At 41.5% G+C, this 16062-nt stretch overlaps 1 protein-coding gene across 4 annotated transcripts in view; it reads right to left on the reverse strand.

Moving 5' to 3' along the window:
- Positions 1-16062, reverse strand: part of PHKB (phosphorylase kinase regulatory subunit beta) — a 122337-nt gene that overhangs the window by 19943 nt on the left and 86332 nt on the right. For 3 of the 4 annotated variants that reach the window (XM_019731864.3, XM_019731866.3, XM_074314949.2), the window contains 11 exons: positions 14836-14891; positions 14241-14334; positions 12108-12191; positions 11524-11628; positions 10579-10661; positions 10308-10398; positions 6850-6911; positions 6603-6765; positions 5382-5463; positions 3193-3250; positions 924-1014 (listed from right to left, as the gene is read on the reverse strand). In XM_019731864.3, coding sequence (XP_019587423.1) covers positions 924-1014; positions 3193-3250; positions 5382-5463; positions 6603-6765; positions 6850-6911; positions 10308-10398; positions 10579-10661; positions 11524-11628; positions 12108-12191; positions 14241-14334; positions 14836-14891 — 969 coding nt within the window. Of the gene's footprint in view, positions 1-923; positions 1015-1950; positions 2042-3192; positions 3251-5381; positions 5464-6602; positions 6766-6849; positions 6912-10307; positions 10399-10578; positions 10662-11523; positions 11629-12107; positions 12192-14240; positions 14335-14835; positions 14892-16062 lie in introns of all 4 variants that reach the window. The other variant, XM_019731865.3, reaches the window with a different exon arrangement.

Raw genomic sequence — 16062 nt, forward strand, 5'->3', positions numbered from 1 at the left:
AGCACTTCAAAAATGGGATAACAGGATGAAATAATTTCAATTTTAATAAATTCAGAGCCCTGCAATATGCAATAGGTTGATTTCATTAAAGAGAGTTAAAATACTTCCTGACATTAAAGCCTATTATACCTCCGGATTAACTTTCAGGAACATACAGTAAAGCACACAGATTCCCAAAGAGAAAGAAAGCAAGCGGGTTTTCATTCCAACCCAATGAGGATGCAGCCAGGTAGTCAGAGCTTCTACACAACAAACCAAACACTCTGCAGCCACAGCCCACTCTGCACATGCACAGGCAAGCCCAGCTCAGCCCACGTTCACCAAGCATCCAGCCCACGCCAGGCCCCACGCCGGGCACACGGGGACAGGTGCTGGACGAGACCTGGGCCCTGATCTTCACAGCCTGCTGTAGGGTGAGAGAACTGGGAGCCAGGGCAGCTCGGGAGAAGTGTCACAGGCCCGTTGAGAACCCAGAGGAGAGAGGGACTGCTGATTGGAGGCGGCCCTGTGAAGAGCAGCTGACAGGAGCTGGCCCCTGGAAGGGGAGAGGTGGCCGGAGCGTTAAGGCAGCCACTGCACCGAGAAGGAGCACATGCCCTTCACACGTCACCTGTCTCTGCCTCACCTAACCGAAACCTGTGTGAGTGCTCCAGGGGTGTTGTTATTCCACTTTCCATGATCTCAAGGTAACACAGGGGCTGCAGTAATGGATGTGAGGTGCAGCAGACAAACGGGCGGTCTGTTTAGTAACCGCGCATCTTTCAGACGAGCTTGCGTGGGGAAGGGGCCTCCTGTGGGGAGCTGAGCCATGTAAGTGTGGTTGTGAGAAGCCTGGGACTGGGGCTGTCGGAATCCAAAGCAAGGGTCCTACCCATAAACATTGTGGCTGTGACTGAGTGACAGCCTGAAAATCACATACGTACCTGTTTGCCCTGCACTAAAACATTAGTAATGGATGGGGCCAGGCTGTCCACTACTTTACTTAAAAGACTTGCTGCACAGCGCACCACCGACCTGGGGGCAAAGAAGAGAGCACGCCAGAGGTTCACAAACCTAAACGAGACGAGTAAATGGGGCCCTGATCGGGAAAACGTAAAAATATGCACAATTAGGTCCTCACATAATCATTTGGACGAAACACTGAGCCCAAGACACTGGACCTAATGGCCAACATTTCCCAGAAGGCAGGACCCACCATCCAGGATGAGGGATGGAGCCCTCATACTCACCTCTGCCACCAGCATCATTTGTGCCAGTTGAAAAGGGAGATAAGGGAGCCTAACTCTTACTTTCATGGGGAGTGAGATGGAAGGAAGAATTGAGTATCCTGATTTTACATTAAAAAAAATCATTATTAAGTCTGTCACTGGTCTATGTTATCTATTCCTATAACCACTTTAAATCATGTTTCTTTTGGTGCCTAGATAACCAAATTCCTTGATTAGGGGATTCATTCAGTACTCAATTTTAGGAAGTGATACAATGAAATACCAGCATGTATTTTTCTGGATAAAGCCAGAATGTTGGAGGAAGGAATTCACACTGCTATTTTTACATTTCTGAAAAAGTCTTAGGTTATAAGGAGAAGAGATTTTTTTTAAGCACAGCACATGCAATACATAAGACATTTTCTTCCCCTCAAAAGTGAAAATTCATGTGGAGCTTTTAGATGGAAAAATAAAATTAAAATGAAGGTTTAAAACTGTTTTCTTGTATTTCAGGATCTTGATGAAAGTTGACCTATAAAAAGCTTTATATTCCTTAATCTCGATATAGATGAAATAGTAAAAAATGAGGTCAGTAACTGATGACATTAGTGAAACACGCTTCCTGCTTTTAATGAAGCTTTCACCCACACACCATAAGACCAAAAGATATGTTCAGTCCTTAGGATGCAAATCAGCCCACACATTTCAAGCAGCTGGAGTGCGGACACTCCATGCATGTTACCTGCTTCCCGTGTACTAGCAAAGTAGTAATGTGTGGGGCTATAGAGGAAGCCGATTTCTGGGTAAATGCAGCCCCGTAACGCACCGCCAGCCTGGGGGTGTCAGGGGAAAGTCACAAAAGGGAAAATACAATAAGTAAGACTTCCAGGAGTTTGTGCTTTTACACGTAACAGTCATCACTCTAAGTGTTGGCTAGTTAATGATTTATCTAAAATGAAGTATAAGGCACAAAGCAAAACCAGGTTTGCTTAGCCAAAAATAAGATTACGGACGACATTTGGAACTTCCTGGGTACGAAGCAACATCTCTTGGCCTGCCTGCCTGACTGTACTGAGAATTTACAGCAAAAACGGGAGCTTTAATCAAAGGATTATTACGTTACTTCTTCTGGGTTGGAATGGTACATTTACTATCATCATAGAGGTGAAGTACTTACTGCTAAGAGATTTTTTTTTTTTTTTTTATCAATACCCTTATTTTAGAGATTAGATACCTGAGGCTCACCGAGGTTAAGGGAGTTTCTTATGCTATTTCTTGAGATATTTCTTCAAAATTAGAAAATAATGGGTCATTTAAAACATGTCTATACTCTTCCTTTCCAATTGTTAGATTCTGCTAGTGAGACTGTTAGAAGTGCTTCAAAATGCAGACAGTCGTGCATTTAGGCATACCTACCCCACTGTGAATTTAAACAATTTTTATCTCAACTTACCTAATTTTGGTTCGGGCCCTGGGAGGAGACCACCTCTGCAGGACATGTTAGTTATTTTTCATGAAGCAACTACACTCACTGGGATCCATTTCATATAAGTGGTGAGAGAACTGCCTTGTAAGTGTATTATTTGTGCTTATGACTAAATGAGCCTTCGGCCTCTTTCACGGCCTTCTGTGACAGCAGAGCACGTTACCTGAACACAAAGGAGGACCCCCAAGCACCTCCTGGGACAGAGGAGGTACAGGACAGGAAAGAGTCATTAGCATGTCACCCAGTGAATAATTGCCAGGGTCTATTCCTATGGAGGGCCTTCTTCCCAGACATTCTTTTAATATCTTGGAAGAGCCATGATACAATGGAATGTAGGCAGATCCTTAGAAAGTAGACAGAGGCATGGTGCTAGAACCTCGGCATTTAAACGTGAAAATTAGGATGAATAACCATCTTTAAGATTGGTCCATTATCTTTAGGTTACTGAACATGACAACACAAAAAATAAAACATAATGACGAGGACACTTATACGAACCAAAGCTTTTTGCTGCCAGCTCTTCTATAGACTCTCTCAATGTGATCAGAAACAGTACCTAGACGTTGGATAATAGAATCTTTGTTGAAAAAATGCTTTTAATTAAATGCATAACATTTATTCTCCTTTAGAAAAATAACTCTTGACTTTTCATGTTGATCCATTGGAGTTGGTACATCCACATCCATTCATGTTCTGAACTACCTGACAGATTAAAACGTGGGACCCAAATCGTTCGTGTGCATGTCCCCCGTCCTTCTTACTATTTCGTTTGAGTAAATGAAGTTGGAGAATACTTCAGTTCTTGAAATTTATTGTTTTCTTTTTCTTTTAATGTGGAAGCTTTTCAGTGGTGATGGATTTATTTATTTATTTATTTATTTATTTATTTTAATTAAAGTTTATTGGGGTGACAATTGTTAGTAAAGTTACATAGATTTCAGGTGTGCAATTCTGTAATACATCACCTATATCTCACATTGTGTGTTCACCAGCCAGAGTCAGTTCTCCTTCCATCACCATATTATTGTTTTCTTAATATGCAATCTAACTTTTTAACAAATAAAATTAACTTACTTAAACCTACTGCAGAAAATATAAAACAGAAAATAGCAGATTGAGCAAATACTGTAGACTCTGAATGTAAATGATTCTTCATTTATTTGTTCAACAAAACTTTATGGAGATTCTGTCATGTACATAATCATCCCAGCATGCACTAGTGCTCAAAAGAGCCCATGTGGCCTCAGTCTGGCACCAGCTCACATGTGGTTTGGCCTCGTGTCTCGTTTGTCAATAAATTCACCATGTGACAGGACAGGGCACCAGAAAGGAAACAAGGGTAAAGAATAAGGTTGTTTCATTTTACTCTGAACTTATTTTTATTGCTTTATGACAAATTGGATCAAATTATATGCAGATTCTGCAGACGGTTATGATTGTTAATATATCACGAGGTTTTATAGATTCAAAACATTTAAAGTCCTTCAAACATCCAAATGAAAGACGAGTATCCCTCCCAAGTTTATACAAATGGTTTAAAAAATAATTCCTTTAGCATTTTTTATGATAAACTATTTTATATGTGTTGTTTATTTTAAAATACTAGTAAAACCACCATTCTGAAATCTAGGTTCCTAATGAAATGTTTGCTTTTCAAAAATCCTATTGTTTTAGTTAAAGCATAAATTTCAGTTCATGTCTTCAATATAATTGGGATTCTGCTAATACTTATAGTTCCAAGACTAATTAGAAATGAAGGATTCTGTTTGAGATTTGCAAAGTTCTTCCACCTTCAATTATTTAAGAAAATTGAAATTATTCCATTCACATGTTTAATACTCCAGAAGCTTCTCTCTTAGCTACAATAACGTAAATACTAAGTAGACCTTACTTGAATAAGCAATTATGTTTAGTTTGCTACTAAAGAGATACCTCTGACTAATCACATTGTTGTGGAGAACACTGACTCAGTTTCTAATCCTAACCAAATCAACGTGCGCCTCTGGACCAAGGCCTTTCAGATGAGCTGTAAACTTTGAGCAGCTAGACATTAAGTACTTAAAATGTATTCCACATTATTCTGTACTAGAAAATGCTGGAAGCAGACCCCGATGGAGCATCCAAAGCGTCCTCAGAGCAGTGACTCAACATACAAACGTGGGTTTTGGGGATAATTGCGTTTTATCGTGACTGCAGTGGATGTGGACATGATCAGAAATAATTTATTTTTGTTAATAGTCTTTAGAGCACAAGTCTATTAAGTGCTATATTCCATTCCAATGGCTGCTGCAGACCATGAGGCAGCTAATTTTTAGGGCTATAACAATTCAATATTGTTCTTGCAAATGTACAGAAAATAAAACTGGAAACAGAAACTGACCATAAACAACTATGGAGTCATTAGAGGTTAATAGTCACTGGCAGAATCCAAGCTCCAGCACCATTCAGACAATCAGAGAAACAACCAAGCATCACTAAGCAATTTAGGACTTCATATATCAGACAGTCTATTCCACTCTAGGGGGGATGAATGAACATTGTCTACTTAAAATTTGAAGGAAAAAAAGGTTTAAAGGAGGAGAAAATAACTCAGAACATTTTGCTGGATATTCATTATGTATATTTGGTATATGTTCAAAAATAGAGCAGTTCTATTATTTAAAATGTTCTCAGACATGTGCTCTTACCTTCCTCTGTGATGAAGTTGGGGCCTTCTCTTTTGAGTAGTATGCCCAGCAGGATCACTTGGCTAGCCAGACAGCTGCAGTCCTGAAAATATAAATCACTGAGTAACTGGAGTGAAATGGGTACAAAAGTTACCACAGGGGGTAGCTAATCGTGAAAGCACATGATGCAGAGAGAAAACATTCTGCTATGGAATTGAGGAAAGATAAAATGTCACCGATATACTCTCAAGCATTAGATGACATTATACAACCATTATCTTAGATATCTTGGAGATGGATGGTACATAAGCTGGCTTCCTGGGGTAACAGGGACTTAATAATCAAATTTTCCAGGAAACAAGATAAGCAATAGATAGAAAATGTTACCTACAAGCACTGTCACTTATTCTGCCACTCTCTGAGAGGTCTGGCCCAATCATTGAACCAGTCCCTTCTTGACTTTAGTTTTTCATGAATGGGAGACCATGTTGCTATCGACCTGTTGTGAAGAGGTGAGTGAAAGGAGGGGATGTGTGTCGAGTGCTTATTAGAATATTAGGGCGCTGTGCTACATGCTTTCTGCCTACTGCATCATATCCATGCTTATGAAGATCTACAGAGAATAATGATCAACAACAAGGACTGATGATGTCTGGCAGGATATATATTTAGCCTACATGCTCACATTTTTATGGCCCAACAAGATGTCATAGTTCTACCCTAAGAATTTCATTTCCTTGGATAAGCACTACACTCTAACCCCACCCCGCCTCTTTTAAATGCAAATGACCTTAGGGACAGTAAAATACTGGTTGCTAACATAATATTTATATGGATGTAGTTGTAGGATTTTTTTCCTCAGTGACTGGAGAGATTGAAAGCAGCATTAGACCTAAGTGCTGGGCAGGAGAGAAGACCCAGGTTGTCAAAGGAACGGGCACCAAGAGACACATGCGGAGCCTGAAGGCAGCTGGCCTTGCCCTAACTTCTTTAATGGCCTACACAATGCTCTCACATCCAAGGCAGCCGACCTCATCCCCACTCCTTAAGCATCTCGAAGACATTCGTGCTAATGTCAGACCCTGAGAATAACCTCATTCCTGCCCTGGGACTAGACTGGCTATCCACCTCCAGGTTCACTGCCACCTTCTCTGAGAGGACAAAAAAGAAATATGGCTTCCCCTGGGAGTTCCTGCTCTGCCAGCCCCACTCAGGGCCACCTGGGACTTGCACGGTTCTCACATGCAGTTTTTGAAGAATGTCCCGGGTGGGTCTGTTTTTCCACTCAGTGATGGTGACGTCCGGCTGCTGCTCCAGTTCTGGAGTGCTCGAGGCGCTACTTTGTCGTTTGACTTTTGAATGTTTGGGAAGCTGTCGTTCCTCAAAACTCTTAAATTCTGGAAGCCTAGAAGTTAAAGGAAAAAGTTTCAGATTTCCTGCCTTTCTAATATAACCTCAAGAAACACAATAGTAACCCAGAGGGACTTACTCTTCAGTGTCACTGATTCGTAGGAAGTCAAGTTGTTCCACTACAGCTCCAGATATTAGTGTCTGAAATGGGATTGAGAAGATTTGCAGCTCTTAAATTCAAGCCACGCTTTTAGGATTGGAGCATATACTTTATTGTAAGTATGTAATACATCAAAAAAAGTTTACTTAAAAAATATATACAATGCTTAAGTAATTTCTTAAATGAGCATTCTAAAATTCAGCAGGTTTTCACAGAAAAGAAAACCCCCTGAAATAGAACACAGAGGTCAGGCTCCAAGTTCATGAGTCGTAATAAAGAGGAAAGTCCACATGAGATGAACTGTACGTTCTCTCTGTTCTTAGAATTGTGGTTATTTTTAAGTTGAGATTAAAATTCACTGTCTATTAAAATGTTAAAAAAAATATATTTTGAAATTAAAAAAAGAAAACCCATGAAACACTAAAATTGCTTTGGGAAAAGATGTGAAATTGCACGTTGGATTCTGCTCCTGTGACGTATTTCAGGGCGATCCAGTGATGGGATATTGCCAGTCTCCATGTTTCGGGATCATGATAGATGTTGCTCATCCAGCCCAGACCTTCTCTACATCCTGGCAATGCACATTTGGTCCTTTTATTTCCCATCAGCTGCCGATTATAGGCTGCGCAAACTACATGAGACCAAACTTGAACACAGCTTTTGTTTGCTGGTGGTTCTTTGCGAATAGTATACATGAATAACCCACAATGAATTCAGCAATATGTGTCCCTTCTCATTATCATGATGAGTTGTCAGATAAAACTGAGGAAGGTGCTGCATAAAAAACAAGCCAAAAGTTATTATTTTAAAAATAAGGCAATTCTCCAATCCAAAGTGCCGTATATATATTACTTTCTCTGTTTTCTCGCCCTTCACTGGAAATGTGAAACAAGACAGGGAACGTCCCTTCGTTGGCTACCCACCCAGAACTGTGCTGCCGTCTCCTGTGCTGGGAACTCACAAAGTCCATCTCCCACAAACATCCACTACAAATGGCAGGGTGGACCTATTATCAGCTGTCAAACTAAAGCCTCCTTGCACAGCTGGAATGCAGCTGGTCTGCACGTATTGTGGCTCTCCACAGGCATGTCTGAGGGCAGTCTGGGCCTGGAAGAGAGCAGCGCACATCTACACAGCTTGCTCGCTAGTTATCTATTTTGCTGGACAAATATTCATTGAACACCTGCCATATGGCACATACTATGGAAGGTGTTGAGGATATAGTATGAACAAAACGCACAAAATCCCTGACCTCTTAAAATGGTGTGTATAAGTGGACAACAAACAAACAAATCAGAGCACGTCAGATGGTGATATGTGCAAAGAGAAATAACAAATGCAGGGGAGTAGGAGGTAGCAGGTGATGAGAAAAGACCTCTCTAACAGGGTCCATGGAAGCAGAGGCTGGAGGAAGAGCTGGGGTCACCACAGGGATGAGGGAAGAGTGCCGGACTGAGGGAGCAGCAAGTGCAAAGTCCTGAGGCAGAAGCAGGCCTGTGACGTAGGAGCAGTAAGGAGGGCAGGGAGGTTGAAGTAGAGCAGACGGGGCGAGTGGCAGGACAGGAGGGCAGAGAAGAAGGTTCGGATCATGGGTAGCACGCAGACCGCTGGGAGGACTTTGGTTTTCACTTTGTGTGTGGGAGTCACCGGAGGCTCACGATACGTGACATAACTAACTACTGATGACCAGGGTCCGCAGGAAGAGGCTCATTGTCTGATAGCCAACAGGAATTTAGGAGACAACTGTAAAAATCTGGGTGAGAAACGATGGCAGCTTGGACCCTGACGTTAGTGCTGGGGATGATGGAACGTGGTTAGATTCTCAATATGTATGAGGGTAGAGAAACCCGATTTGATAATAGATTGTAACGTGGGTATAAAGAGTTAAGAACTAATTAATTTTCAAAGCTGGTAACCAATATTGAAAACATAAGAAAATTAATTTTGATTGTAATATTTTCTATTTTATTAGCCTAACCACCCTTATATACTAATTCAGCTCATAAGGTGAATGCTTAATCGGAGTTAACAGGCAAATGCTAAATTCCATTAATAGTCTCTAAAGCTTTTGATAAAAAAAATTTCAGTTGGTTGCAGAGGCTCATAAATTAGTTTTATAAAAAACATTGTCCTTATAATTAATTTGCTAGCCACTACTACTTCAGTTCTGGTGGCAATTAAAGAGTTTAATACTGTTATATTTGTGTCAAATGAAATATAATAGTCAAAAGGTGCCCGCTCTGTGATACTCAGTTATAAGCCACCAGGTCCTTCCCAGTGGAACCTCCTGCCTAAGACCGCACCCCATCCCATCATCCTGCAACCTCACCTGCATTTGTTTTCAGTTGGCCTCCCCCGCTAGAATTAGTCCCATAAAATCAGGGACCCAGCAAGGGCACTCTATAAATAGTTGTTGAATCAATGAACCAATATTTGCATATTGCTACAGAGAGAACAGTAGTGAGCAGACCACTCTGTGAAGGCAAAAATTGCATTCACAAGCTTGGCCTGAAAGTTTTCAATCCACAGAAAGAAGCAGACACAGAAACTAGCTACGCCTACAATAAGAGCTATGGTGAAGGCTCAAGCACAATGCCAGACGCACACTGTAAGGAGATCAAGTCCAGTCTCAGAAACTTCACTTAAAGAGGTGACATTGACCTAAATTATGAAATTAAAGTATGACTCAGACAGGAGGGAGGGAAAAGGCAACTCTCGAATAGAGTAACAGCATAAGCAGGAAATAAATCCCAACTGCATTCAGAGGTTTTGAAAGTAGCCAGTGTACTTGTGGGGTGGAAAGTAGGGCTGGGAATGGACCCACAGAGCGGGTCCAGGGCGATGAAGCTGGAGGGAGGCTGAGGCCAGTGACAGGCTAAGGAAATCTGAAAAAGCTTGAAATAAAATCCAAGAGAAGCCTACAGGCACCATTTCATTTACTATATTAAAGAGAAGAGAAGGGTTGTGTTGTTGTTTAATGGGTATAGAGTTTCAGTTTTGCAAACGGTATCTGGACCCACAGCCCAAGGTTAGACAGCAGGTTACATCACCACTCTGGACCCCGGTTTCCTGCAAAACTGAGGTTAGGGATGAGCATTTTTTTAATTTTTTTTTAAGGAGGGCGCAGCTCACACTGGCCCATGAGGGGATCGAACCAGCAACCTTGGTGCAAACAGCACCGCGCTCTAACCAACGGGGCTAACCGACCACCCCGAGATGAGCTTTTAAAGTCTAAAATTCTGGTTGGGAAACCACTGCAATTGTTCAAGCATCAGATTGGAAGGACCAGATAAGCAGGATGGTGACAACGGGAACAGGAAGGTGGGTACAGAATAAAACCTTAAGACCAAAACCCTATTAAACAGAACACATGTTAAGAAACGTACTGTATCTGGGGTTAATGGTCCTGAAAACAGAACTGCAGTTCACAAAACTACCTGTAGACGATCAACGTGAACTTTGACGCCTCCAACCACTCCTTTTTTAAAAGCTGCCAGCATATCTAACACGGGGTTGAATCGGCTACCTCTAAAAATATAAGCAGATACACAAAATGTACACATTAACAACAGCATGGGATATTCATAATCCAATTCTAAGTTCCTTTCACACATGCAAAGCGCTGTGCCACCACCAGGGAGAGGGATCCGAAAACACAAGAGGGGGACGGCGGGGGGATGTGTGCGCCTGACCTCTTCATCAACCTACCTTATGTTGTCTTCCCGGATGAGGACAAGGAAAAGCGGGCGTCCATGCATTTTCCAGTATTGTTTAATGAACTGTAACGCATTCTATCAAAACAGAAGGAGGAGGTGGGTGTAACGGCACGTTCTCTGAACTGATCAGACACTTAACCGTTCATGGCAAAGAGTCAACAAAACTATGAATCATGAGCAAACCCCGGGTAATAGCGACTATTCAGAGGTAGAAATGTTCCCAGACATACAAGCGTACAAGTATCACTAAATGCAAGCTAAGCTAGGAACCATTCTGATTTTAAACTTTACTCTTTAATCAGAGTGCACATGATGGAAGATGCTTTTTGGGGGGTGGCCTAATAAATACACTTCAAGAATGGTCTCAGGGAGGAAAGATCAACCCAGGGTTATCATCCAGAAGACGAATTCTCATTCTGCGTTATTGTGGGTTTATATTGCAGCAGGTGGAAGAGCTTAGACTGAGTCTATACAGACCGTCAGAAACGTGCGAGTTCTTTGACTAACTTTCTACTGTCATCATCATATCAGAGACTTACACACAAAAAAGTTAGCTGAGGTTTTACTTGACATTCCTCATAAGTAAAATTATTTTGCTAACTCAGCTTCTGTTCAAAAAGAGAAAACCACTACTGTTGCAGTGAACATGGTTTCCAAAACAGGCGCCCCTCTCTTTACAAACTATTTCCTTTCATTCCATTTCTACAAGTACAACAACAAAGTCAAACAACTTGACATAAAACTGACTGCACCTATCATTCTAAGGCTGTAAGTAATTGAACTCTTTCTCCAAAGCTTATGCAGCTGTGGTCGCACGTTCACATTTTACACCGTGTTACCCCGGTGTCTGATCCAGGAGCACTCAATTTAATAATACATGATAATATCTGTCGAAACAAAGTCATCCCAATGCAATAAAAAGGGGTTCCGAAGCTACCTTTATGTCGTCTATCAGCAGTAAAACATCCTGAGACATGTAGAAATCGCTTAAGTCGAAGATGATAGGGTAACAAACCACAGTCTTTCCTAGAATGCGATAAATCTGTAAGGGATAATTAAAAAAGATACGAAACAGACTAAAGGCAAAGGTATAGCAAGCAACATAAGTCCTAATAAAATTTAAAACTGATGTTTAATTCTGAATAAGCAAATACAACAAAACCTTGTAAAATATGTATAATGTTAAGAAATTTTTAAGTTTCTTGATTGAATCAGCATGCTGATAAACATAAAGTAGTCCACGTCTACTAGTATGATGGGAAACGCCTGTGTCTGAGTAAAACTATTATTATATAACCAGGTATCTTACAACTTAGAAATAACAGTACAGTGAGATTCTTATTCACTCCTAGAAAACTTCTGTCACACAGAACAAATAAGGTTTACTTGTAGAAAACAATAATTCAATTAGCTCAAGTATATAATGCAATGTGAGAATGGCTACACAGCAGGGCAAACATCATTTCGGTCTGTGGTACTGTAATCTGAACACTGTCCTGAACAAGGAAATCTCACGAGCACCTTTGATGTCCCCAGGCAGCCAATGGGCCTGTCGGGCCTTCCGGAGAGTCCTAACTTTTCATTGATACCCAGATGGAAATAAGCCTGTAAGACACAAATTTGTAAATCAGAAAGAGGCAAGAATCTGTGCTTTTCCTCTTTGCCCTCCCCCCACCACACACACCCCCAGTCACCGTCCCGCTTATTTCTGATTTTTCCCGAGAAAAAGAGGCCAGTGTAACCTTATTCCATGGACTTGGATGCAAACAAGCTAGGCCATGATGTCAACTTAGAGTCTGGGGCACTGAGGGATTTGAGAGCAATATTTCCACAGATCCACTTAGCCACACTCTAAAACCTGACACTGTGCTTACACTGTTATAAATGCACAACTTATATGGCTTCGATTTATAAAGGGACACAAAGAGACAAATACTTCCTATGTGATAAAAATCTAGTTATTTAAAGTTTTAAAAAATGGGGCCACACATCACCGACTAGATTCCCATCTTCAAGTATTTCCCACCAAAATAGAAATGTCTTTATCGATTTTTCTGATTACATGAATTGTATGAAAAATTTAAACCATATGCTATAAGTAAATGGTTCTGCTTCCTCTCACAACCCCTTAGGCAACTAGACTCAGAGGTCACTGAGAACAGGGACAGTCATTTTATCTGAGTGCCCCACTGCGCTCTGCACACAGCACGTGTGCTGATGAATGAATGAATACAATATGCCTTATTCAAGTCACTTGGAGCCACGTTGGTCTTTTCGATCTTGACTGCATGTTGTTTGGTAGAGTATAGACCCACTTACCATGAAAAACGTTGCTAATATAAATCAGGCCTGAAGAAAACAGATTCGGGTTAATTTACTTTGAGAGCATGTTTATCAAAGAACAAAAACCTTTGTTACGGTTCCCTGGGGCTTTCAGAGGGAGATCACGAAAGCACATCAGCAAACACGGTCTGCACCACCGTCTGCACCTAAGAACGTGCCCCGAGGAAGCGCCTGAGACCATCCCGTCCATGCTGCTTCTCTCTGGCCTGCACAGCCTCAGTTCCCTCTGGGGCTCATTTACCCTCTTCTTACATAAAAACCAGCTTCCCGTCATTCGGATCTTGGGGTGATTTGAAAGTGTTACCGACTTTAGGGCATCTTGCATTTTTGGCCTTATCTCTTCAGTTGGCAAAGAAAGAGCTGTGACTTTGTTAGATGAGGTTTCAGGGCTCTCGAAGGGCTGTGCTCTGGGTGACCGGCCACCCAGCTTCTGGTTTCACGGCCAATGGGTAGGGTCCAGTCCCCTTAGCAGCTGCCCTGAGCCCTGCATTTCCTCATGCAGTGTGTACCTCGCTTCTCTAAGCTTTTAGTCTCTGTCATAGCATCGAGGCTTTGATCACAAACATGGATATCAACCCAAGTGACTCAAACTCCATCACTTGAGGGACTATTCCAAACACTTCCACCAAATATTGCAGAGTTTGTTTCCGTACTGAACAATTACCAAAGAAAAGTGGAAGTTTAGGAGTAACTAGTGGGAGCCAACGCGTCCCCGTCCCGAGTGAGCAGGAATGCCCCTGCACTGAGCCACTCTGCAGCCATCCGCAGAGCAGGGCATGCAGAAGGCCGCAAAAGGCGCCTTTTAATCCAACCCGAATAGGTATTAAAAATAAACTCAGAGGTTTCTTGATAACCATTTTGAAACCCAGCGAACCAAAGAGGAAGGAATTACTGCTGACGCCAATCAGTAAGAAAATAGAAAAAGGAAAGTAATTATTACCAATACACATTTAGATGAGGAGGTTTGTTTCACTGTTAATAAAATGGAAAGTAATCAAACCAAATGTAAAGGTTAGTTTACACAACTACTAAAATTAAGGCTAATTTGTTATTTAAGTGCCCAGTCTAGGTTAGAAATAGACTTTACAAGGGGGAGCACTCAATAAGCCCTGTGCACATAATATACACACACACAGTGCGGTTGGCCTTTCATTAACAATGTCTGATAAAGCGGGTTTCTCAACTGAGTTAGAAGGACTTTGGGATTAACAGTGCTATCTCAGAACCGCATTTTAACTGCACCCCTTGACTACAGGAAGCCTCTCCCCAGGCTCTCACAGCTCCACACAGGGAAGAAACACACTGACTCACTTTCACGAGCTCCTGCTGTGCCCATATCTGAATGGGTTCCACCTGTTGAGGAGTCTGAGTCTGAATACCATACGTGTTGAGGAAAACTTGAAGGCTAAAGAACATAGGGAGAAAAGAGAGAGAGGTTTTGAGACAATGCATTTACTAGCTTGGAAAATGCCAGGAGGGGGAGAAAAGGGAAGAGGCAGTGCTAAGTCGAAGCACATTTTTAATGTGTGTCAGCAATGTGCCGTCTGGATTGCAATCCAGAGCCCCTCTGGGGTCTCACCATATGTCAGAGGGGAGCTCGTGGGACTGGCACAGAGGGTGAGCACTGATTTGGGGAATCCCCATCATCTGTTTGTAGTCATTTCTCAAAAGTGCACCCCAGGCAACTCTGGCACTGCCCAGGGTCTTTAATCTTCACATCAACGAAAAATGATTGTTAAACATGAAAAGAATGTTGTTCTGGCACTTGAAGTGACGTTAATGACATGCTTAAAACCACGTCAAGGGGTCTATGAAATTAATCTCTACTGCCACACTCAATATTGTAAGTATACAGCAATCATCCCCCCTCCCCACCAAGAACACCCGGCCCACGTGGATTTCATACCGTTGGCTTTCCGCTATGAGTGCCACGTGAACTACCAGATCATTTTCCAGTGGGCCCTGTAATACAGAATGAGGGAGGGGAAGGTCTTAGAAGGCCTGGTCATCATCAGCTGCAATGAGTCAAGGACAACAGTAACCACCTCTAAGCCGTTCATTAAAATGATGGACACGAGCTGGCTGTAAGTGGTCACCTCTCTTAGCTGGCTCTTCACTGCCTACTCATCAATTTGATGGTGTAGACAGAGTCATGGAGCACCGAGGGATGGAAAGCCATAAATCTCACCACTACCAGAGGGGCCAGCCTGTCAGGGCTATTTTGAATGATGCATAAGAGTAGTTTGGCAACCGAGAATCATTTTCCATCATTTAACTCTGAAGGGAAGGGAAGGAACTAAAAATAAAAACCCAATTTATGTATTCAGTGTAAAAAAATGATTGTGAGTTAAAATTGTTCATTTGACATCTTAACCACACATAAGGCTATTGCCTTTTTCGTTAGCCCATTTTCCTTTGGCGTCTTATCCATCCAAATGGCTTCACTGTAATATGTAGTTCCTACGGTGGAGAAGGAAGTACCTGTTGACTATCAATTAGCACTGTGTTCATGAACTACAAGCTGCTGGGCTTAACAGTTCTAGTCAAAAGTAGTGCTGGATATCTGCTGCTCTTTTTTGTGTGGGAAGATTCACTGTAGCACGTGTTATACGTTGTTAAAAGGAACCCACCTCTGAGCCTGTATATAATCAACAGAGAACATTAAGAAGGACCAATAAATTATAGTATTAGGAAGCTCTGAAAATACTCATCAGATATCATTTCTTTATATTAGGTGGGTGCAAAGGTAATTGCGGTTTTTGCAATTGATTTTAACATTTTAAACCGCAATTATTTTTTCACTAACCTAATAGTAATGAGTCCAACATTCCCAAAATTATGCTGTAAAACACTTGATTTGCCATTAATCAGTTCTTCTCTTGGTGTTCAATATGCCACTAGAATTTATGTACGATGGAAGGCAAGAAGTACCAGAATACATACATCAGCAGTAAATATCATACAATCCCAGATATGGTTCCCAGAATCATGAAAATGCCATTTCAGGCAGACTTCCCTGTGATTTAAATGACTCCATAAGAGAGAATATGATGTAACAACCCAACAAAAACAAATATGTATATAAAATGCTATAAATTCTATTTTTATTTGATAAAGAACTTAAAAGTTAATG

Source organism: Rhinolophus sinicus, chromosome 8 (assembly GCF_057876585.1).
Source record: "Rhinolophus sinicus isolate RSI-liver-muscle chromosome 8, RSI-T2T, whole genome shotgun sequence".
Taxonomy (NCBI): Eukaryota; Metazoa; Chordata; class Mammalia; order Chiroptera; family Rhinolophidae; genus Rhinolophus; species Rhinolophus sinicus.